General features: G+C 37.8%; 1 protein-coding gene across 1 annotated transcript; it reads right to left on the bottom strand.

Moving 5' to 3' along the window:
- Nucleotides 1–202: 202 nt before the first annotated feature.
- On the bottom strand, nt 203–26,058 carry LOC145229224 (homeobox-containing protein 1-like). Its single transcript, XM_080094521.1, has 11 exons — nt 25,759–26,058; nt 24,710–24,878; nt 23,569–23,640; nt 23,082–23,229; nt 22,369–22,563; nt 18,522–18,644; nt 9,615–9,708; nt 8,177–8,304; nt 4,402–4,497; nt 3,073–3,203; nt 203–2,650 (listed from the first exon to the last, which is right to left on the bottom strand). The coding sequence occupies exons 1-11, from the start codon at nt 25,938–25,940 to the stop codon at nt 2,297–2,299; spliced, it is 1,692 nt and encodes a 563-aa protein (XP_079950647.1). The 5' UTR covers nt 25,941–26,058; the 3' UTR covers nt 203–2,296.

The raw sequence follows: 26,058 nt of genomic DNA on the forward strand, positions 1-26,058 counted from the left end.
ACACAAACGGGCCTGACTTTACAATCGACTTCATTTGCGTCACAATTTCACCAACTTTCGGGCCTAATTCGAGCCTTGTTTTAAACCATTTCGGTACCAGACACGAAATTTCAGATTCAGGCCCGTTTACACTAATAAAGCAACTCAACGGCTGAATAGTTTAGGGCATTTAATGAAACTTTGTTAAAATAGTCGGATGCCATTTAATTTACAAGGTCGCACTTTATTATTCAACACAATACTGAACCATTGACGACAATCGACGGCAGAACACGGTAAGGGCACGGTGGCATGCAAGATAAGAAGCGGATTCCGACGAAAAATAAGCGGATTCCGACGAAAAATAAGCGGATTCCGCGGTAAAGTTAGGCCGCTCTATGTACACTGGTGGTGTGTGCTGGCTGGGAATGGACGGAAAAAAGAAAATTACGGAACGAGCGGAATTTAGGGAGAAATGTGTGACTTGCGAAACACATTTGTTGCACGTAACGGCAATGGCGGTTTTTAAAAAAAAATACTTGGTATAACTCGTTTATAATCATTTAGACATGCTAAAAAAAGGGGTTAAAAGCCTATTTTTTTCTTTACAACCAGTGCGTTCTTAATTAAACTTGTCGGTGAACAATGTTTCATTTAAACCCACATTTTACCAAATTATTACTTTTGTAAATAAACATTTTCTTGCGATGCGCGACGAAGCAGAAAAACGAGCGCTAAAAATCTCTTGACAAAAACACAGGAACGTGCAAAGAAGGAAAGTATATATATGACAACAGTACACAGGAGATATTAATAGGCGAAGGCAGTTCCCATAGAAATTAACACACTAGCACCGGTGACGTAAAAGTACACACATGTTGGACGGAGTTTGACAAAATTCTTGAATAATTTTATTGAAAAGTTAGTGACAGTTTTTACTGTTTTAATTACCTTTGTTTTCAGAAAATATGTTTACCTCGGGTAAAAGTAAAAACCTTACCACCAAAGGTGTTTCCAAAAACAAAACCACACTGATATGTTTTTCTTAATCTCAGTGTTCATATTTAGACATTGCATTCAATTGAAATCTCGTGCAATATAAAATTCGGAACTTTAAACTGAAAGTGCTTTTCGTAAATTGTTATGCTAAAACTTTTAAATGGGAAAATAAAATATGACAAAATTAAATTCAAAATGTCGGACCAAAATTTATTTCTAGTGACTTAGTTGTAATATTTTTAACAGCTTGTACCTTCCATCGTGAGTAAAACCCCACATAATAATAAAATATAACAAACACCATTAAATTCGGGAAATTTGTGTGTGTGACACTGTCAGAGTGATGGCACTAAGTTACAGAGTTTAGGAATTGCCATAATTGTTTCGAGCGTAAAAAAGTTTTGTGAAACACTGGAGTGAAACAACGCTTTTACTGGCACAGGGTACAGAAATCGGATGAGAGCACCGTATTACACGGATAATTATACGGACAATTCACAATGAGCTGATAATGTAATAATCGAAGTCTTGCTTTAAAGTTTAAACCAACCCTAAAAAACATAATTTTCATCATAAAAAAAGTTTACTACGTAATACTGATAGAATAGAATTTGTGGAGCAATAAACGCCACAAAAAACTAAAAGGAGTTTGCCAGAAAATGTTGCAAACAAATGTTTGTTCGGCTTCTAAATCAGCTTATACTGTTGATGTTCTGAACCAGTGTTTCTTAACCTGGGGTTCGCGGACCCCCAAGGGGTGCATGAGATGGTTTCAGGGGGTCCACGGAGGGAAATATGTTAAGTATCATTAACCAACAGAAGAATATTTTTAAGTTTCTCAACCGTTTTTACAATCCTGCATGCGAGTGCGCGCTGTTTATTACACCTTAATTATGCCAAGAACAATTACTTTTTGCGATTGTCTGCCCTATTGTGATATCACACATGGACAATAGACTTTACAGGACGATTTGTGAAGTTATATATACCAGAAATATTATCAATTCGATGGGTTGGCCACTATACGTTACAGAGACGTCATTGATTTTAAAGGACTGTGAAGGCGGATTTAAATGCTTCAAAAGCATGACAGGGTGGTATAATGCAAGAAACGTGAAACATAAAAAGACTAATGGTAAATTGCGTTGGGGGTCCGCAGACTTACAAAATTCATAAAAGGGGTCCGTGACTACAAAAAGGTTAAGAACCACTGCTCTAAACCGTTTTCACCTGTTTGTCCTAAAAAGTGACGTCACAATGACATCGGCGCGTCAAGCGACTGTGACGCAATAAATAACAAAGGCAGTGTTCGCTCGGCTCATCCAGCGTAACTGCCACACTCAGCAGTCATCCTCTCCGCCTGCATCTGACCGTAACGATGGTGACGGTGGTGGTGCGCCGCCTCGTGGCCGGGCGACGGCTGGTCGTCATGGGAACGATCGAACGTGACGTCATTGTCCATTTCGTCATCGTCGATGTCGTCACGTGACTCGTCGTGCTGGTTCGTGGAGTTACTGGTGTGATGGGACGGTTGCTGTGCAGGATGGTGGTGCTGGTGGTTGCTGGTGTTGTGCTGGTTCACCAGAGCCAGAATAGAATGGTTGACAGCAGCCATCTCGAGCGCCAAAGTCATCGGATCTTCCTTCTTGGGTATCACAAGCGCTGGAGGGCACTAAAGAGCAAAAATACGACAACTTGAAACCGGGTTCTATTTCAAAACGATTTAATTAATTTGAGAACTTTTGATGCAACCCGTATAACCAGTGGTGGGATTCAGCCGGTTCGCACCGGTTCTGTAGAATCGTCTCACGACATTTTAGGAGAGCAGCGAACCGGTTAGCATTACCGGTTACTGTCAATGTACGGTTGTAACAGAACCGGCTGACAAATATGACTTTTGTGATAGCACCGCCTGACAAAAGAATTGAATCTCACCACTGCGTACAGCCCGACTCCAATGCATGAGACAATTCGCCAAATTCTTGAACGTTGGAAAGTCCTAACTTTACAACATTAAGATATTTCTGGTAAGACATGCTTTTAACTCTGTCAGAGACTGGGCTCATTGAGCAATCCCCGAGAAACGCCACTTACCCTTTCGTGTGCCCCAGGAGTGTTGTCTCCACCCGAGTGACTGTCGTTAGAGTTGCACGACGGAGTGGGAGAAACAGTTGAACTTCTGCGTGGACTGTGAGATTGATGTTGGTCCATCGCTTCAATGTGCTCTAGGAATAATTAATAGCAATGTAAAGCAGTGGATCTTGACGCTTTTCGCGCTGATACCGATTGAGGATTCTTAAACTGTACTTGTATCACTTGCCTACAATGATACTTAACACCCAAACTCGTATCCCTCTGGTGGCCCCCGAGTCCACATAAATGCTGTTTAATTGTGTATTTCCATTCAATTCTTATAGCTATCGACTCATGTTAGGGGTTAAACCAGATAGTGTAGGGCGAAGTAGTTAAGGTCAGTCGTGGACGCAGGTTAGTTCAAACACTTGTATAATAAAAAGAAACAAACAAAGTGACCACAAGGTCGCATTTTATAAAGAGTTTATGAGTAAGGTACCTGCAAATATTAAGGACCACTGGGAGTGGCAACACAGAAAACATAATTACTTGTTGCTTGTTGCAAAATCCACCCATCAAAACCAATAACTCGCGCATTTCGGGTTTATATTAACTTAATTGCACTGAACTAATTCCGTGCAAAGCCGCAGCGGTCATCCGATACACCGACGATTAAGCGTTGACTCATCCGACATATAACTTTTACCGCCCAAGGGAAACCGCATGTGGAAATTTCGACGGCTTTTAAGGCATTGTGACGTCACAGTTTTCCTTAGTTTACGTCACAATTTACAGTGAATGACTCGAGGCGGGGGAAAGGTTTAAGTCGATCAGGAAGAAATAAGGAAGGAATTATTGTTTGTTTGTTTGTTTACATAAATTTAAATTGTACTTGAGATTATTTTCAGAAATTTTTCGTCGTTTTCAAAGAATTTTCGTAACTTTTTTTGGCCTCAAGTTACGGATTTTTCTGGCCACTTTTTAGACGGTTTTGGAAATCGTTGACAGAAGTGAGCGGAATTTTCGAAACAAGAATGTCGAAATACATGAAATTGGTTTAATTGTCATTTTTCGTCTTCCTCACAAAATACATGAAAAATTTCCCTTTAGATATCTTATAACGCCGTTTTAAATTACGATGTGTTTTAGTAATCTCTACAGATTATTACCCAATGTATTTAAACAGACACACGGCACGAAAACCAGCTTTACTAACAAAAAACTGCCACTGGGGTATCTTACAACGACATATAAGCATCCTATAATTCAAACAAACCATTTGCCATCATCATCATTGGAGCAATACTTTTGTGCACGTAACTATTGTTGTTAATTTCTTTGCTAACTTACCAATGTGTCTCCTACGCTTGTCGTCCTTTCGTCTGTTCGCGAACCAGTTGTAAACTTTCACTGTGGTGACCTTGTCCAAGTCTGATAACACGCCACCTACAAAAAAACACATCAGTATGAGAAAACGATAGGTAAACTAGTTGTATAACAGTGTGTAATAGAATACACTAGAATGATAACAGTGTTAGCCGAAACTTTGGCCCGCAGTTTGGATATCTTTGCATTTGAAATATGAATGATTACAGTTAACAATATCTGTATCAGAGTTGAGGCGTTTTTGTCGTGTTATTTCAAGGTTTAGGTTTTTAAACGTGGTATACGTTGACAGTTAGCCACATTAAAGGCTTGGAAGGCTGGATATATTGGCCACAATATACAAAGGTTATCAATTCCTGATCTATATGAACAAAGACAAGTTCATAAAAGAGTAAATGAATGTTTAGGTTGCAATAAAAACCACATACTGTATGTCGTTTACAGTTAGAAAATATATTTGCAATAAAATATAGAAGATTGCATTCACTGTAACAAATCAGGGAAAATAAACAATTTAAAAACATTTCCGCAGGAGTTTTACGGAATAAAATCTGTCTGTTATATTGTAAAGATTAGATTGAAAACAACTTTAAATATAGAAACAAATTTCCGTATGGCGAGAATCGACATGTCAGAAACCTAAACAAACACCAGATCTGTAATGAGCTTGGTGTTGTTAAACATGCAGTAAGATTAATGCCAAAAACGGTATATTGACAGGCAAGCATTTGTTTGCTAGAATTTTTGCTGTTACGCGCTTTTTTTCTAAATACCTTATCACAAAACGTGTAATGGCATTTCAGGACTAAAAGCTGTACCATTTGTTACGGGCGGGTCACCTGGTTTATTCCGGTTTGTTACTAGGATTTTTTCTAAATCGCGTTCCATTAGTCAACCTTAAAATGTCGATTGAGTTCAAGATCTTCGTGATGATAAAGTTATCGTGATATCAGATCTCATACTGAGATGAGCAGATATCACGACATGAAAATATGAATGCCGCATTGATGCTTGTCAAAACGTTTTGCAAGAATATCACGTCAAAACCAAATTGATTTGACTTTCAAGTCAAACAACGAGAAATTTTATGAATTGACAGGAAACTTTTATGCAGATAATAAAATGTGGGTATATTGCTAATTTAGTTTGTTAGATGTAAACCAAACATTTGTCCCTAATATGTTTATGACTTGTACCAAAAAGTATTTTGTAGATTTAAAAGTAGATTAATCTTATTTTACATCTGGTATTTTGATGTTCTAGAATATTACCGAATCCAAAGCCTCTAAATGAAACAATCATTTCCTACTGATAACTTTCATTTCAAACAAAAACTCTTTAAATAGTTTTTGAAAGTATGTTTTCCACAAAAGTTGTCCTAAGTTTTTCCCACCAAGGAGCTAGGTGTCACAATGGTAAGGTCACGTGACAGGTCTTGCAAGTTATCAGAAGCGGTTGCGCGAAAAATTTTGGGAACGAAAAAAACGCGCGAAGTCAACAGGTTTAACGACACCGACACATAAATTTTCTCCCATCTATAGAACACGAATTTCTAATGCCGGTTATGATTCCTGCCCGAACTCGGGAGTGAAAATTTTAAGTATTAACTCGAAAACAGAAAATCCAGAAAACGCCAGTGAAGCTGATTTGTTGCAGAGCTGAGCGATTTACGGTCGCCGATTCAAAACAGCGTCAAGATTGCCCGCGAAACCTTTAAGTCAACACGAATCGTTATGAAATAAGCGCCATGCCTTCACGAAGTCAAACCGAGAAATTTTGCTAAACAACAAAACGATCAATTCCGCAGAAAATGAACTGAAAACAAGTTTGGTAGACACTAAGTATTAAAAAGACATTTAAAATTCCTACACGGCATTGTATCAATCAGTTATTCGTGCATCACAGAAGTACTATAAGTGATCAATTGTTCTCGCAACCTCACAAGCAACGGCTGCAATAGGTCAAGTTTCATGTTACTTGGATTTCTGCTTGCAAAACACGTTCCAAGTTGGCTAACTTTTAAGCTGGGGAAATTACTGATGTCGCAACGTGAAAACGTGCATTTAACTGGAGTGTAAATGTCATAGTGGTGCGGCCACAGCATGCAAAAAGGCGGTGCCCGCGAACAAACGTCTCTACCAGCCGCATTTCAGGTTACGAAAACCCCAGCGTACATGCAAATCACTCATATATCGCGGCCTCGGCGTAGTGGTAGGAGTTTCCAAAGGACAGCATCTCTGGTTAGCTGGCTATCAGCATCACAGCGCGGTTTTGGCGCCAAAATGGCTCAAGGTGATTTCAAGGTCACACCGCGTGTTACCTTTGCAGACGGAAGGTGAGGGTCAAAAGCTGCCACACGAGGGCATACAAGCGCGCCAGTTTTTGCTGAGGTTCAAATTAAATTTCAAAATGGTCTTTTTACAAATAATACTCGTTTCGTGAAAGCGTTTTTTTTAGTTTCTACAAACGGGATTGCCAAAAAAGTTCGTCTAACATAAACTAGTTTATTTTTTAACAAATATGGTTTTCAAAATACAACGTTATCAATGATGCCAAAAGTCCTGCACAAGACATACGCGCAAAAGTACCGAAGTTATTTCTATATTTGAGTAAGTTTTCCTGATACCGAAACTTGACACAGCGGTTGCGGGTTCGAATCCCAAGAAACCTGTACAGGAGAAATACCACTGGATGGGCGTGGACTTTTTCACTCCAAAAATAATCAGACACAAATTATATGATCTCAATTTGTCTACGAGATTAAATTCGAAGTTAATGACACGATTTCAGAGGTTTCAACTTTCCGCAAAATTGCCAACAAAAGCGATTACACACAACAAAACTCGATGTGAATACATGCTGTCCAGATTCGATCACGTTTCAAACACAAATGCGCTACTGCTTAGGATTAAATGGTATTAACCAACAGTCCAATCTCCGCAGGGTACTTCAACTTCAAGTGTGTGGTGTCTGGCAGTCACATGACTTTCAATGTTATGCTGGACGTCGCAACTCCAACCGCTCGATTTACAGCTGAATGTCGTCATAGTAACGAACAAATTCATGTATAAAACCCAATTTATTTGCGTCTACCTGGGTGTTAAGTGTCGTGTGTATTTTGCACACTCATCCGATAATCACTGTTTTCAATGGATGAGCTTATCTATATCTAACCGCAATTTCTCGTTTTCAGACGATGTCTCGTTAAATTTGCCGCATTAAAATATAATTTTCATTTTAACAAATGACCACAACATGTGTGGGTGTAGAAGTGGTTTTCCAACAAGTTTGTCGTAAATCTGATTAAATCAGGCAATTTTCCATATTTGTACACATGACCTGGAAATAACGACAATCATTTTCTATTTGGAACAAAATTATACATGGCCAATAGCTAATTATTTGCTCTGTGACGTCACAAATATGTAACAAAATCCACTGTGACGTCACATGCAGTAAGGGAACACAAGGATTGTTATCCGAAGTTTGATCGTTGTAAGCAAAATTAAGGGATTAAATTAAATAAAGCGAAAACTGGATTTTTTTTGGATTCGACGATTAAAAATTCAAACATTTTTAATTTACCATTTTTCTATAATCAGCATTATACAATACCAAATCTGACAGTTCCGCAATTAATTGATTTTAAAGAATTGAATCAATTAAGATATCCAATAGTTCATGTTCAAGGCTTTATTCCACATTATAAAATATTTTTTTTAAACTTTCTAATTCTTACCTGGTTTTTGACTTTGTATGATGGAATTGCACGCATGAGCGATTTCCTCCCTTTTCGACTCGTCAGGGTATGAATTTGCGTTGTAATAATTCTCCAGAATCGAAAGGCATTCTTTCGGCCATGTAAACCTGCGGAGAGTTAACAACTCGAATCATAAAAACGCCGGTTAAGAAATATTCCATCACAAAAAAAACTACAAACGCAACAGTACGAATAAATAAGGTAGTTTTGGATTGAATTTTTTACACCTAAAATACCAATAATCACTGTTGGTACTGTGCCTGTGCATTTATAATATACGATATGGAGGCTGTATATGTTAATATGTTGCTTAGTTTAACGTCAGAAATAACTAAAATAAAACTAAGAACAAATTGAAAAAACATTTTCGCATAAAACTTCTCGACGATTCATTTAAACTTGTAAAAAATACCAACACGTACGGAACAGGTGGAAAATAATTGTAATTTAGCCAAGTTACACAAAAATGGCGAGATGAGCTCCCCAATTAACCCCGGTCTGTTAGACAGCTTATCTCAAGAAGCACCACAATTTTGTCCTCCACCACAGAACGAGTGATTCACTAATTGCTACGTCAGAATGACCGTTAGTGACGTCACAAAGTGGTGATTACGTAACTGATGCAAATTTCGCGGGGAAACCTTACTTGAAGGGCCGGTGCTTTATGGAAATTACGCCAAGTGGTTTCGAGTGCCAAGCATTAGTCTGTCTTGCTTAAAACTCCTAATTTCCGCTGCCTGATTTCGCCAAACGACAACTTCTAGGTTTTGACTCAGAGCAAGCCGTTACCAAGCGTGTGTTTAGCGGTTAAACTAACAACTAGTAACCGCTATGTACAATTACCAAAAACAAACTGCTTTAGTTTCGTCTAATACTGAGCTGTAAGTTGGGCCTGGAGTTTCGAGCCGAATTCGGGCTCGTGTTTTCAAATAGTGAGGACAGATTCGAGTATTTAGTTCCGACTTTGTCACATTTGCTTCATATTTTTACTATATTCACACGAATGAACAGAGGAAATGTATTGATTTGTTGCTTACAACCGTACATTCTGTGTATTTAATATGTATCTATTTGCTGCAGTGGCCAATTCGGTGAACTATTTTCGAGCTTGATACGTTGTTCTCTTTCAAAGCAGATCGGGATCGGGCTTAAAATATTGGACCGGTTACAACCGTTTGCCAGAATTAAGCAAGACTTGTACTCAATAAGCCCGTGTGTATTTGTCCAAACCAAATCCCTTGCTCGTTTCATATTCTTTTGTTAAACACTGCAAAATTGTGTCTTCGTGATGTTTTATGTTTAAAAACCTCGAATGGTTGATTTTATTTCTGAGGCTTTGTTATAATTAGGGTCGAAATTTCGGGACGATATTGACAAAAATTACAGAAACTTTTTCTCCAGCAATATTATCACTTACCGAGCGCCGCGTTTAGCTTTCATGAGAAGTGTACTCATCATATCTTGGTCCGATTCGCTACTTCGGTAAACCACCGGGTTGGAAACCCCCATACCTGGAAACATAAATAAAATTTTCATGTTTATGTGCTCTTTGACTTTTAACATTTCCTATTAAATCATGCTGACAATTTGGTCATGTGACCATCATCGGTTCTGCGATTGGTCAACATTTTGTGGGTATTAAACCCAACAGTTATTTAGTGCACAGAAAACAAAATGATAAAACACAAAGAAATAATTGACAATGGGGAGCAAAAAATCAAAGTCAGCGTTTTCAAACACGAAACATTGCGCATTTTGTTCCAGTGCTCCGAAAAACAATTTTGCAAACAGTGCCCGAAAAATAATCAAACATAAGTTATTCAATAGAATAGTCGATAATCAAATTAATTGCCTGGATAACTTAATATTAGTCCAAAGTGTACTAATAGCATGAATATGTACTTTGTGTGTGTGCTCTTTCTTCCGGCGCCAGAAACTATCCGGTAGGGTTTCTTTCGGTGGTTTCTTTTCCTGTTGAACCCCACCCTCTTTCCCTAACACGGGTGGTTAGTTTATAGGGCCCCCTCGACTGGTTCCACCAACGTCCCACCCCCAGTCGGGTTCGCCCACAATGCGCCAACCTCACTTCCTTGTGAGCCCCGGTCACTTAACGTATGTAGCAGCGCGTTTTGCAATCATCCACCAATTGTGCTCTCCACTGTTTTGCGTCCAATAACGTCTTAACGTTGCGCAGCTATTTCCGGCTTGGTGATTGTTTTAGTGCTATTGTGTCGCTGTGTTGTCTTTCACCAAGCGAACTAAACTCAACTCATATCATCTTTTTGTATTTAATCGTTCAAAGTCTCAGTTCAGTGATTTTTCAAGTTTTCGACGTCGGTTAAGTTAATAAGCACCATGGGGCAGAACTAAGAGTGGTTTGATTTGCCCAATGTCTCACAGACTGTAATCAAGTTAATTGCAGGTTTCGGTCGATGAGACAGACGACCTAATCCTACACAACACTTGTGAAATCCCGATCACTTAACAATGTATCCGCAAGTGTTACGTCAATGTCTAGAGCTGTGATGCAACCACATAGAATGATCAACTAACGGTCAAGTCGACAAATAAAAACAAACCTAACAAACCGGATTTTTATGAATTTAACACCCGTGTGTTATGAAGCAAGCATAAAAAGTACGGCAAAACCTTTTCTCTGCACATTCTGGTAAAACTACAAGTTGTTTTTCAGAAAAAGTTTCCTACAGATAACAGTATGGAAATTTCCTGTTTTTTGTGGTTTGGTTGATACGGGAAAAATTTTCGTGCAATTTTTTACTTGAAAACTTCACTTATGAATGTAAATATTGTGGCTGGCACAAAAATCACCGCGTGACGTTAAATTTGCATTTTGTGGCATTAAGTTACTTGGTATTAATTGTTTTTTGAACTTTGCATCGGCCAATATTTACAAATTCGGCAAGTCTTTGAATTGTTTTCAACGTCCGTCACTTTTTTAGTTCCAAAAATATAAAACTGCCCGGAATAAATTTAAGTGTTAGAGCAAAAACAAAATGCTCTATACAAAAATGATTGAGTTCAGCTTTTTCAACCCTTCTAGGCAGTGTTTTTTTTAAGGTGTTTTTGGGGACCGAAACGGTCCCCCAAATTTCTCCAGCGGTTTCCCAAAATGGCTATTTAAGCAAATATGGCTATTTTTTGGTATTTAAATGAAACGCTTGCGGTCTCTTAAAACTACTTAGCGGTCACCCAAACCAAACCTTAAAACAAAACCTGCTTGTAGGTATTGAAGTATTTTGCCTTAGCCTAATTATTTGCGGAATCAATGAAATGTCATGAACGTAATGAAAACAATATGGACGTAAAAATATGATTGTCAGTTATCTGGTGATTTGACTCATTTCAGCCCGCAGATTCGGGGTTGAACGACAATACATTAAAACTAGCGAACAAAATCGACAATTTGAAGACGTCTGGTTAAGTAGAACATAATCCAAAAAAGTTTGTGTGCTAAACTTCGACTTATGTCACAACAACAATTGAATTATAGCACGAAAAACAATTTGAAGTTGACGAATTCCCTCTAATTAGGCTCGTTATTATTCCGCTATGTCACGCAAACAAAAGCTGTGTTGATGCCATATAAGGCATTGCTAGCATTCAAATCATGACCATAATTAATCAAATTGGAGAGATTTGCGCGGGCGACAAACTCTTCGAAAGCATTCTGGAATTTCCCAAGTCATTATTTCTGGATCTTATGGAAAACACACGTACTCAAGCGGAAGGTGGCAATTAAGCGTTGCGACAACGATCGGTGGTTGTCAACCGTTGTGAGAAATATGTTGTATTAAGTCGCCAAGTCGGTCGTTTTCATAATTACAAAAAATCCCGGTTTCGGCTCAAATGTGGATTTTCGCACAATTTGTAAATGCTGTAATGTGCCACAGCCTAACGACAAATACATATCGAAAACAACGGACATGTGACGAGATACAAACTGCCAGAAAGTTGTATATAACAAAAACATTACATTGCAGACGTTTCGCACTGCTAACAGTTTGCTGAAATGTCTACAACAAAATCTATTCACTACATGGACTCTCGGACCGCTTCAAGTTTGGTCAATTTAAAGTTCAACAACGGCATACTTTTTCTGGTTTGAAAAACTCTATCAAAACGTCTGTGGCATGTTCAGTGCTGCAAGGCTTTTCTTATTTTGCAACGTAAACAAAACAAGTTTGTTTGTTGTTTAGTGCATAAGCTGGCTTTTAAAATTAAAGATGAAGGATACAGGTGAAAAAAATCAGTAAACGTGTTAATTCTATTTTTAAGTAGATGTTGGCCAGTCACTACAACATCTGTCTGTATCACAATATCAGAAAATTAACGAAGTCAAAAGGACATTGATGTTATTTGGCGCCAGAGGTGACCCCGAGCGTAACAGTTTGCGACAAATACATAAAACCAAAATAGAAGAAACATGTCGCCATCTGGCAAGGTGCAATTACTATCAGCGCCATAAGCCGATTTCTGGTGAAGCTAGAACTAAAATAAAGGTCAAATAGAGGTCATTTCCCAGGTACAAACCACAGTTGTTGGACAAGAAGCTGTCAACACATCAAGGTTGAAATACCGGTAAAGGGTTAACACGGCGAAAGGCATTGGTTTGCCGACCGCATCTTGCTTAGCGGTTGCGACACAAGTGGTTTTTGTTCCATCGCTTCGTGGTCGTGACCTTATGTTGCTTGAGGTAACGGTCTTGTTATGAGACCTTGTAAGGCTAGGTAACCATTACACCCTTGGGCAATAAACACTACTGTCTGATAAAACACATGTAACAGGTTTTAGATGCAAACAGTCAAATTGCTGATAAATTGGTTGAAACACCTGCAAGGGTTTATTCAGTAGTAGTTCGTATACGTCCGTAAGTAATTATTTTTTATCACATTACCTTTGGAATTTGGTGCAAAAAATGTCAACTGTTATTGACTAATTTGAAATGGGCATAATGATTGCTAAAACCTCATATTTAACTCATATACACTTTTGCTTCTTATTAATCGCCATTTCCACAAAAAGTCGAACAAGAAGACATATTGATTGTGAATTTGGTTACAAATTTAAACTGTGTATAAATAACACAGAAGCTTAGGCCGTAAATTGTATGTTAGCGAGAACTCCGGTTTGATATCTTGGCTCGCACTTTTAGTAACTCGCGTTAAAGTTTAACCGCAGCATTAGAGCTTGTCAAAAGACCACATTTTACTCTAAACGCAGTATTTACGGCAACAACCCAAAGCCAAAACCGCGAATCTCAATGCATTGCCGACAGCGAGTTAGCTTTTCGAGACGAAGTCCCATGCACGAAACCGCAGTGATTGGCCTTGGACGTCAATCAACCTTGAACTTGGCGTGAACCCGATAAAAGTAAAGGAGACGTGTGGAAGCGCCTCAATACCGAACACTCAAATCGATTCTTAAACTTTTTTTGTTCTTATCGACACCCCTTTGTTCACCAACCAATTCTTGTAACCCCTGTGGCAGCTAGCGCAAAGTAACTAATAATCAAAACACTAATGGTTCAGCATTTTCGCACCCTCTCCAAACAGGTCTCAAACATTCAAGTACCACTGCTAAGAAATAAGAAACAGTGAAACAAAATGAGGGATATATCTTTTGGTTTCTCTCTTTGAAAGCAGAGATTCATTTTTGATCCGGGTGCAATAAAATCGCAAAATTGTTCTTTCATTGTAAAAAACAGAAAGGCATTTGTTTGAGCAGAAATGATTGAAACTGTTTGGGAGGAAAATTAACCGTTTAAGTGAACTTTTAATTTGCGATTTGTATTGCAGTACGTCAGGTTTATTAGATGAGTTATCCTGAATGAAGAAGGCTTCCGGGTCAATGTCAGTACAAAATGCTTTCGTAAATGTTGCAACGTTTGAAGGTAATTTAGTTGTTTAATTCGGAAACTGTGGGATTCAAACCACAAAACCAATTTTAAAACGTCAAATTTTGAAGAAAACTTAATGATCATATTATTATGAAAATACAGTACTTAAACAGGTCTTTTTCACAAGAAAGATAAAACTGAACAAACGCCCCAATTGTTTTCAACCAGCATTAGCCAATCAACATTAATCGCATGTTTTGGTGAAGTGGTTATCTAAATACACAGATATTTGAGTTCTATTTATCGAAAAATTCATGTTAAATTCGTCTCGTGGATCGATTTAAACATGGCGGGTTGACAAACAAGCTGATTCAGTGCATCAGACTTTGAATGAGTCACACACATAAGGTGTAGTTACCTGTTTTGTGGTTTATCTCATTACTAAGTCAGTTGGGAAAACCCGATGTGGCCAATTGTGGCTTAACCCAAAATAAGATCAGGTCAAAAATTCAATACGCCGTTTTGTTCACTTATGATGGCATGAGCATTTGCCGAAACGTTTGAACAACAAAGCATGTCGCTTTTTACGTCTGTTTGGTCGTTATTTTGATCGCTAAGCTTATGAGCAAATCCGTATGTGGTGTTTCAAACCAATATGTTTCTTGTCGTAAATATTATTTCATCTATCTGAATTTTTTCATATTATAAACTATTAGTATATACACTCTAACTTTTTGCAATCACTAGTTGTTTTAAAATACGAATTATTGACATTTTAAACTAAACCGATTTTCCTGAAAATTATAATTTTCATTTCACCCAAAACGTTTACCATTTAACTTTCAAACAACACTTTAACTTAAAGGGCAGTTACCTTTACAAAATACATTTTGTATTCAAAATGAAAAAAGATAGAAAATCTATCATACATATTTCTCATAGTGAAACAAACGGCCGCTCTGGCATTGTTACTTATTCTAATTCGGAATCATGAGAGTATGACGTCACAGTGTGGTTTAAATCAAAACCAATGCGATTTCTATTTATATTTACACGAGTCCAGACGGCGCCTGTTGTCATGCGAATGTGGCACATTGGGAAGACGCTACAAATTTTGTCACCACAAAAAGTGACAGTAATAGTAGACCCGAAATGTTTCATCACAAAATGAACTTTTGACTTGAAATGTTCAGACTTGATTTAGAAACAGACTTGATCAGTCAGATACAAGTCACTCTATGCATCCAACTTCAGACACCGACAAATTGAAAAAAAAACAGTGTCTGGTTCAAACTTAGATAAGCCAACCTATCGTAAAGACATTTTTTCTATTTGAATAAGTCAACGAATCGTGAAAAAAATTCAATTTATATAAATTAACAATTCGTTGAGCCAGAATATTTTAATATGAATAAGTCAACCATTGATGGCTTCAAAAAACTTCCAACTTTGAACACTAGTCCAGTGGTTCTTATCCTTTCGTGGACCGTGGCCCCCTAAAAGGAACTTTTGGACCTCGTGACCCCCTTCAAGTAACCCTGTAAGACCTGTGGCCCTCTTAAAAAATGTAAGTGACAATCTCGTGTTGGAATTCGGTACAATTTTTTTTAGAACAAACAAGAATCCGTAATCGTAAAAACCTCAATATAGACAAATAGTATGTGAAATAGTCGATTAAATTAGGGAATAAAGTTAAAAACGAAATGGATTTTAGTGGGTGTTTCTGGTGAATCTACACCCGTGTCCCTCCCCCCCCCCCCCCCGGAACACAGCTTGTGGCCCCCCTGGGGGGGCCTGGGCCCTGGTTGAGAACCAATGCACTGGAAAAAACACTGTTTGGTTCAAACTCTGTGTGTTACAAGTGTTGTAGACACCCATTCGTGTAGACTCGGTAGAAATTTGTTTTTATTTAAATAAGTCAACCATTCCTGGAGACAAAATATTTCTATTTGAATAAGTTAACTAACTGTTAACATCAAAATACAACATACTTGTCGATTGGACATTAAACACTGCAAATGAAACCGGAAAAATCCGGAACTAACGAACATAAGGTGAAGGTGGATTAAAAATGCATAGTGCGTCGATGGGAGCCGGGGTATGGAATGACAAACAAACGACAAAACGCGGTTAAGAATCACGCGGCGATCGACAGCGCGACTGACAGGAACACTAAACTTAACACAGCCTGAATCGTCGGCTATCAGCTCCGTCAAATTACAGAATTTACTGGGTTTAATTACAAGCGATTCAGAGGTGTAATGTGTAAACATTCGTGGGGGTGCCACAGGGGTCAAATTCGGCCCCTTAATCGGACTGCAAGTGGCAGAGCAACGAATACAAGCTGACCCGATGATTTATGCATCGCCTATCACTTATTAATGCAAGTAGAGTAAACACATCCGGAAGATATCGTCGCGTGAATATTAAGTCACCGGGGCGAAGGCTAAACAGACAAGGTTGTTGATTTTACTACTATAGAGATTATGGCGGGTACTCATTGTTCTTTAGGTTGTAACGTCACAGCAGTGCCCATATACGTAACTAAAGCATCAGAGTTAAAGTAGAATTGGTAAAGTTAGATAACGTTGTTATTCAATAATTACAATTCTTCGAAACCGGTTTTGTTTATTTGCATTTGAAGATGTTTAATTCAAAATCTCAATGTTTTTTAATTTTCGATTTTCCGCACTAAAACAGTTTTCTTTAAACAGGAAGCTCATAAATAAACAATACAAGCTAAGTAGTAAATGAGATATTTTCATTACATTTATATCGTGTTGCACTTTTAATATATAAAACCCATCACAATAATTCAATTTTCTGTAGTTGAAAAGTTCAATTGCATGTTTAACGAAATGAGACAATAGGAAATGAACTTGATGCAACTGATGATTCCATTATGGATTGAAATACTTTAACACAAACACCCTCCCACGGAAACTCCTATTTCCGTATTTTACCTGCTGTAAATTTGCGGGTTTCATCAAAATACCACTTAATAAACCCCAATCAGCAAATCTAATGTTTTAAATCAACAAGTCAATTGGAAGCGTTTTAACTGATATTCGCTTTGGCAATTCGCAAACTTAGGCGAAGAAATTACAACACGATATGTTGAACCATTTATAGCAGGTGTTCCCAACCTGTGGTACGCGTACCACTAGTGGTACGTCAGGGCTTTTCAGGTGGTACGCGAGTAGCTTCCGCTTTTTTCACAAAAACCTGGATTTACAACTTTATATTTTGTTTATCTGATTTTGCTTACAAAAAATATTCTCCAAGCTTCTTCTTATTGTTATACGTAACTATTCCTGTTGTTTCGTATCATTACGATCTTCAAAATACAGGTTATGTCAATTGTCAATAAGAAACACAACTGCTTTGAAAAACCGTAAATGCTGTGGGACAGTGGGCATTAATTATGTCGAATGATTGCTCTTGATAGATATCATCTACTATTTTATAGCTTAAGCTACAAATAGCGTTGAATAATGCTAGTGTTGTAAGCTAAAAATAGATCAGGATAAAATGTTCAATAACGGTTACGTATGAAGACGTAGTTTATGCTTCGTAGTAGTGCATAGGAATGTGAGCAGATATTTTCCGTCACGATGATCATCAAGTCAAAAATTTGAAACCGACTAGGTGCGCCGGGAAATGACTTTCGATGCGTTGCAAGTTTACACCGCGCATCGACCAATTGGTGGACAGTAAACAAAAATCTCATTAAATTTCGTTGTGGTGCTTTAGTGTTATTTTAGTAGGCCAATATTATTCTTCTGAATAAAATATGATTCGATCAAATTAGTTGTTCTGCAAGAAGTGGTACGTGGCAGTACAGAGCGTCCAAGTGGTACGAGATCGCAAAAAGGTTGGGAACCCCTGATTTATAGGTTGCAAACATATCAAGGTTCGGGTCAAAGGTCAAAATGTACTATTTTGTTTAAATTGTACGTTTTTATCTCGGAAAAACAACTAATGGTACATTGAAATTTTCAACATTCTCGTATGCAGTAATGTGTTGTCAAACAAAAGAAATGTCCCCTAGCTACCTTTTACACGTTGCAAACAGACCTATGTTCAGGCAAAAACAAAATGTCCTATTTTGTTTGCATTGTCTGCAATATTTAGGCAAGTCAATTTATACATATTAAACTTTTTCAACAATCCGAAAGATACTAACGTTTCTGCAAAGGCTAAAATGTTCTATTTTGTTTAAATTTTCTGTTAAATTTAATGAAATAAACTTATTTGTGGCATATTTACCTTTTTATCAGTGATAAAAATAAGTTAACAATATTTTGCCAAAAGGAAACATTTATTTGGTTAGACTCTCTGTAATATGCAGACAAACAATCTGAAAGGAGTGTGTTAAACTTTTCATGCAGTAATACTTGGACAAATAGCAAAATGTCGAAATTTGCTTGGACTTTCTGTTATTACACACAAATATTAGAATCTTACCGTTTGACATTCCCGGAGGTTTTCGCTTCTCTATGATGTACCACGTGTACATAGCCTTCTTCTTCTGTCCGCTAATATCTTGGGGTTGGGCAAGCCACTGTGAGATGTAACTCTGACTGATCGCTGTAACGAAAACATGCAGGTTGAAAACATCAAGGGGAAAAGCTGCTGTCGCAGAAGTTGTAAGCAGCAAAAGTTTCTTACGACCTAAATTTGGCACATCAAACTTTAGTCTGCTTTTCATTCTCCCCAAAACACGGCAGAGAAATCATCTTTCATTGGTTGTTTTCATAAGTACAAGCAAATTTACCACGAAAATATAATCACTACATGGGTATTTATGTGCAGTTATAGTTTGACAAAAAGAAATAAATTAGTCAAAAAACTCAAAGACTTGCAATAAAACGTTTTGTTTTTGTTCAACGAACTTAGTTTTGCGATCAAATTTAAACTTTTTATGAGTTCATCTGCACTTAACAAAGAGGGATTGTTAAGTGAGACTTGATTGCGGATCTCAAATAATCCAACCAACAAATGCCGAGGTTTAGTTAAAACCATCATCACATTTTGCGGCAAAAAACTTATTGGATTCAATCTTAAGCCGCGTTAAGTAATGTCAGTGGCGTGTTTTATGGTGAAGTTAAACCAGAAAATATCAGAGGGCAAGTGGAGCCGTTAGATTAACCTTAAATTTACTATCCAGAAATACGGTACTTCGTTCATTAAAATTTTCAAAAAAATATGAGATTAGTTTTCTGACTTAGAAAAATACAAAACAATCAGTAAAATTTAGGTCCAAGAAAAACTGTTTATTACATATGGTTTAATAAAAATGGTGAACGGCTTTATGATTCAATTTACACAACATTTTCTTTTGAGAATTTCCCAGAAACTAAAGATTAACCACGGCAGACGGCATGGAATTTTAATTTTCAGTGGGAAAACGCAATCCACAATGATTCGTGTTGTTTACCGCCCAAAATAAAACACACGAACATGGAATCAAGTGCATTTACCACAATCCAGCCGCAGCAGTCACCAAATGCTCAAGAAGGTAGCAAGCTTTTAAAGGTCATGAAGAAGCGTTACAAGGTCATGAACCAACCAGGTAAAAAGCGAAAAGAGAATAACAATTCTTTTGTGGGTTTTGCTACCGCGAACACAGCTCTTGTTATTCATTCATTTATTTATTTCGTTCACGCGCAGTAAGTAATCGGTTACGTATGTACATTCAAATTGCAACGGCGCAAACAAAAATGGATCAGCTGGAGCCACTAGTGGCCATTACAAGTAGCTGACCCTATCTATTTAAACGGTTGAATATGATACTTTTAAACAAGGAATAAACAAGAAAAGAAGGCAATAAAGGACACAATAAAGTTTGAAAAATAGTGATAAATTCTGCACATGAAAATCTCAAGTCATTGTGAAGCGTTGTGAGTATAAGAGAAGTCTCACGAGGCAAAGCGTCACAGCAGACTAGGTCACAGCAATTTCCTCGCAGCAATATTCGATTGATTACGTGCAAGGCGGGGTAATTAGCACAGGAATTTTGGGACCAATTAAGACAAAACACCCCGTGGAATGTAAACACAGGACCTCGTGGTGCTACATTACATAATGTGCCAGTGAGCATACCTGTGGCTGTGGGTTTAGGAATATGTTGCAATGAGGAAAAACCTTAAATTACGCTTGAATACTGTGAATCCGGTTTTGGTATCTGTAATCTTAATGGGTAGTTTGTTCCATACCTTGGCACATTTGTATCTAAGTGTATGTTGGCCGCGACTTGTGGAAACACTTGGGACAAAAAAGTGTTGTTTTAAAGCGCCTCTTGTTGCATGCTTATGTATGGACGATGTGTAGGTGAAGAAGTCATCAAAAACTGGCGGTAATGTTACGTCAATGTTCTCTATTATAACGCGACTAACAAATGCTACAGAAGCCGCTAAGGTCATTTTCGACTCGGAGAACAAATTTATCACTGCATATTTGCCACCATCCCGCTGTTAGAACCATCGAATGTGATTACCAAGCTCGTAAGATATTAAAGAGCAAATATCAATGATCGCATTCCACAATACCTTCAGTTGCTAATTGTTACGTCATAATGGCAATAACAATGAAAACAGCGATGTTAGTATTAATTTAAACCAATTTAACTACTAATCAAACTTGCACGTCGACATTAACTTCAGGTCACGACAAGGTCATATTACGTAACAATCGTTTAACGCGAGATTCCATGCCGCCATTATTAAGTAGTAAGTGAATATGGTGGCGTGTGTTACGAGCCAAGCGGCTTTTATCATTAAACTCAGACATAAAATATTAAACGCGGTGCTCAATTAAAATATCACATGGTGGCGCAACTCCTGTGTTGCCATGCCAACGCGATGTGGCACTAAATACTAAGTTATTTGCGGCAAATCTCGGTTGCCATGCAACGATAACGTCAGTAGCTACCGAAAAGTATTTATTTTACGTTATTCCAAGTGGAATAAATGACTTGTCAAAGCGGTTTTCGGGCATTGAAATGAAACAAACGACTTGCAGCCGGGTTTGCTAACAACAACAAACCATATTAGCGTGGCCGACTTCGAGTAACGTGAAAATGAGGTTGTTTAGATATAATATTTTTGGGTTTGAGCTTCCATTTTAGGACTACAAGAGTAGTAAAGTACACGCATGTGATAAATCGACATTTTGTGAGTTTAACGTCGTTAGTTGGTCCAACATTGTTCAAAATGAATGATCAATTTGCAGGAAGAAGAATTCAATCAATTTTGGAAAAAGCAATTCCAGCCTTTTCTATTTAAGGAACTGGAAACGAAATCCATTGGAACATTTAAGGCTAATAATTATCAAGTCGTGCTCGCAAAGTTCGACGCAAAAATCATTACTAGTCGGGAGTTTTGGTAATTAGCGCTTTGCAATGTTGCGCAAGCTCAAATAACCGACGATAAGAAGTAATTTACCGATTCCTATCATTGATCTTGGCTGAAAACGAAAACAGCGAAAAAACGATTACCTGTGGACTAGCACTAGCAGTACCAAGTACGTCGGCTTATAAACTATAAAAATGTAACTGAAATTTTTAGATTGTCGCAAATAACACACTGATAAAATTATGATAGCGTAAATAGCAATTTTTCTGCGCCCGCGGCAAGCACATGATTTTCAAGATATTTTTAACAACTGACTGTTGTTATACCGAAAAAATGCCAGGGACCTCGTGTATAGTGAATGCATTAGATTACAGCCGTTTAAAAAAACTGACACTTTTCTTTGTTGATGTACACAGTCACCATTGAAACGTATGAAATAATTGCAAAATACATTGTTATTATTATAAGGGCAACTATAAACGCATCGAGGCAATACATGGTAAACAAGATGCAGACAGGTTGTCAACTGTGCTTGATACGATTTCAAAAGAATAACAGATAGCTCTCAAATATTTTATGTTACAAGGAACTTGCTTACTATTAATGCACGCCTTTTCCAACTATAAGCCTCACCAGTGCAGCTAGTGACAAGGCATTGGCTATATAAGCACATACGGTCAATGTCTTGTCACCAGCTGCACTGGTGAGACCTTACGGGTCGAAACAGTGTGCACTGATAGTAAATATACTCCCTTAAACATAAAATCTTTATTTACTTGTTGTACTTTTCAAGTCAATGTTGATTTGGTTTCTCTTAAATAAGGTTTATTAAGTCTAGAGTACAAACACCGAGTATTTTTGACCGCAAAAATACTTTACAAGCAAAAGTCGAAAAAATCTTTTCGGTTTTGATCGTTTGATCGATTTATTTTGAAATATTAGCAATAATCAATTCTCACCATTTCTAGTCGCTTTAGCAATGGACGATTGCGAGATGTGACGTTCACTGATGAACTTCCTGATGTCTTCCTTCACCGAGGCTTGATCTCTCCTGAACAGTTCATCCAACTCTTCACTGATGTCAACCTTCTCCCCGTCAATCTCCACAACTGTGCTCCCGTTCCCGCCAGAAGTCGCGGTGGCGCGCAACATGCCTATGACGTCACAATCAGGTAAATCACACGTCACAAAGAAAAGACGCTTTGGTAGATAGTTTTCTTAGGTTTTAAGACACATAAGTTTTAAAAATACGGTATAGAATAAATAAGAAAATAAAGTAGTCTCACTAGAAACGAAATTACCTATGCCTATAAAGTCGAATAAAACTGCTCATCTCATCGTTTCGACAAAAAATCCCAGTATCAGCGAAACATCGCTAGTCAAGTCACATAACGCGTTTTAACATAATGCGTGACAGAAAGTTGTAAGCTGAATTTCATTTTACAGACAATAAAATTGAATAAGACTTCATTCTTGCACAGTTTATGTATGTGTATATTTTTTTTAAAGTTTATGTATATTTTTTAATTTTTAATAATTTAATTTCATCAAAGTAAGATGCATGTTCAGTTTCTTATTTAAACAGAACTATATTTTATCGGCAATCATGTTCCTAATTCAACTAGTTTTTCAGCCGTTTCACAAATATAGCAGGATTTAATAAACTCCTTACCTCTGTTGTTGAGAAGCGCAGGGTAGTGAGGGACAGTCCCGTGAGCGAAACCGTTTTGCAGCAGGCTGGCGGCGGTCGCCACGGCAACGGCTTGTGACGTGTTGGGCCACTGAGCGACGGGAGGCAGCAATGAAAGCTGGTTCGGGTTCTGAACGAGAAAAGGTATTTCCGTTGTCAAATATATGTTTTTTATAGACACCAAAAGCAAAGTTGTTTACAATAGATGCTGAGTTTATTTTGCTCGGTGAAAGAACTCGCGACACAATTACACCCATCAAGTTTATAGAGCTCTTCTGGCAATTGTATTTTTATTCCGACGTTTCGACGTCTTATACAGGTCGTCTTCATCAGGGTAAATAACACTGAATGTGTGTAGTACAGTGCACGATAAACAAAGCAGCACAATATACGCTAAAAGTGTAGTTTTAGGCCAACGACTTCATTGCGAAATTAATTTGCACCACAACAATATCAAGTTTTGTCTGACCTGTAGGTGAGTCCCGAACATGAGAGGGTTAGCCTGGCCGATGTGATGTGGAAGGCTGGTGTTTAATTTCACCTGCAAAGAAAGGAACGAATCATCACAAATTCATGAGTTGGTAACTTGAGCGCTCAACAGACGGCGCGCGGGCTTCGATAGCTACGCGAAATTATAAATGAGGGGAAATTGACATTTTGGCCCCAAATAAATAATATACCTCGCATTAATAAGTTGATGGGATAAGAACGTGGAGGGATAAACATAAGCTTTAATGTAAATGTTGCTTTTTAAATTAATTTATTTTGCGAATTTACTTTACAATAAGGGAATTTGTACGCTTTACTGCCTTATTACGGGAATGGTGAATTTAAAATATAATCTACAAAGTTATGCTTTATGCTATTTATGTATTTTGTGCATAGGTTTAATCCGAACCAAGCTATGAGCAATTCCAGGAAGTTGAAACAGCAACCAGGCAACCAATATTTCATCCAATCACAAAGCAGCAGCTAATTACTGATTTTTCTTATCGCTAAGTGATTCATATGTGAATAGTAAGGTCATCAAAATATAGGTATTCTATTTAGAACAATAGACGCCTTGTGACGCATAACTGGGCATTGTTGCTGGTTTCAGGATCGGTTATACCGTCACAAAAAGGAACAGTTTTAAAAGTCGGTTGCCAAACTGTAAAATTAATTTAATCATTGTTCAAGAAATACTTAACACAAAAACGGGCATTATCATTCGTTTTAAAAACACCAGACCTAGTTGCAGTGTACCTTGAACAAATTACAAAACTGCCAGGGAATTCGTGTATAGTGAATACTGTATATGTTATTGCAAACTTTTTTAGCAATCTAAAAGCATCGCAACAAACTGGCGTGTTGTTATATGGCTACACTAGCCAATGCGACCTATGCCTTATCACCAGCTGCACTGGTTATAGGTCGAAACAGTGTGCACTGTCTGCAGCTTTCAGTATTAGTTTCTGTACAGTTAAAAACATGGCGACATTAACCAGGCATAATGTACAACATTTTTTTAGCTATTCCAGCAGTCTTAAACAACAATGTCGGCGCGCGAAGACATAACGAAATTGCCAACTAATACTTTATACACTGTATTCTGTATCAGATATTCTTACATGATGTGGTGGAGACTGGGGGCTGATGCTTCTCCTCTGATACTCGGCAGATTCTTTGACGTGGTTTACCGTCGACCCCATTTGTGCACCCCCGTTCGTCGTAGGGGCATTCCCGTTGCTGCTGGATGGGGAGGTCCCGTTTACGATTCCGCTCAGGTTGGAGACGACGCTGCAAGACAAACGAATAAATCAATTGTACGTCATAAAGGTTTTATGACATGTGATTATTTGACCCGGTAAACGTGTTTAAAAAAACTCTGACAGTGGTCGTTTGGGAGAAATTAAGAAATATGTTCAAAAAGTATTAGAGAAAAGATAAAGCAAAATATTTGCATATATCCCACATTTTTTTGAAGTGGGTTTCTCCGGGAATATTATAAGTTTCACGTGATGATGGGTTATATTCAAACTAATAGGGTTGAAAAATCGGAATCGGTTTTGGTAGTTATGCCAGAAGCAAAAGCATGAGTTGAACTGAGCCCATTCGGCGTATTCATGAGATAATGCGATTTACACGCTAAAGCTAAAGCTGTTATTGAGTATTATTAACTTGAACAAATAGACGGTGTTAGTTGCTTGAAGCAAATGTTGTTGAATTTGACAAAACTGCCTGCAGCATATCTACGTACGCGGTGAATCTGTTGTGGTGAGAATGCGTTACCCTGTGGCCTTAAACCGAAATAAAGGATTTTTCTACTTTCTAAAAGAGACTACGCCATTGTCGAAACAATTTAAATTGAAAAAGCAATTGAATGAAACATAACAAAAACAACAACAAAGATTTCTAATTAGGCGCCCATTTGCTTTGTATGCGTTTATCAGTAGTCATATCGAATCGTCCTTATTTTTTGAAGCAAACTTGAAGTTCTTTATGGATTTTAACCCGAATAATCCAGTTTTTAACTGGTTTAAGCCGCTTTTGCCTACTACCGATCTATCAAAACACTTTATTTTTTTTTTAAAGTCAAAACAAACAAAAGATGCGCCGTTTTAAATTTCGGTTTACAAGGCCAGTAAGAAAACTCTTATTGTGTAAAAATTTCTGCTACCTTGTTCCAGGGCTTCCAAGACCAGCATCGTCCAGTTTTTCAATCTCTTCCAGACCTCGTATGATTTGGTCTTTGGTCAGCCCGCTCTGTTTAAGTTTCTGCAGCAGCATGATCTGACTGACCGTGAACTTTGGTGTCTCCTGATCGTCCATGTTCGAACGTGTTGATTTATTGTCGTGCATTCAACAACAGATGGGTTTTTGTATTGCGGGATTTCTAACCAGGTTTCTACACTACGCTGGTGGAATTTTACCCGGGAAAAAAGGGGGAATTTAGACTCTAGAAAACGGAAAAAAATTG

The sequence above is a fragment of the Phallusia mammillata genome, chromosome 5 (genome assembly GCF_965637545.1).
Source record: "Phallusia mammillata chromosome 5, kaPhaMamm4.hap1.1, whole genome shotgun sequence".
Taxonomy (NCBI): Eukaryota; Metazoa; Chordata; class Ascidiacea; order Phlebobranchia; family Ascidiidae; genus Phallusia; species Phallusia mammillata.

What these genes read in the sequence shown, in the direction of transcription:
- LOC145229224 (XM_080094521.1), bottom strand. Translation starts at nt 25,940, where the DNA reads ATGCACGACAATAAATCAACACGTTCGAACATGGACGATCAGGAGACA. An exon ending in ACCTCCGGGAATGTCAAACG is followed by an intron (nt 9,709 to 18,521) that starts GTAAGATTCTAA and finishes TTATGTTTCCAG; the next exon opens with GTATGGGGGTTTCCAACCCG. An exon ending in CATACAAAGTCAAAAACCAG is followed by an intron (nt 4,498 to 8,176) that starts GTAAGAATTAGA and finishes GTTTTTTTGTAG; the next exon opens with GTGGCGTGTTATCAGACTTG.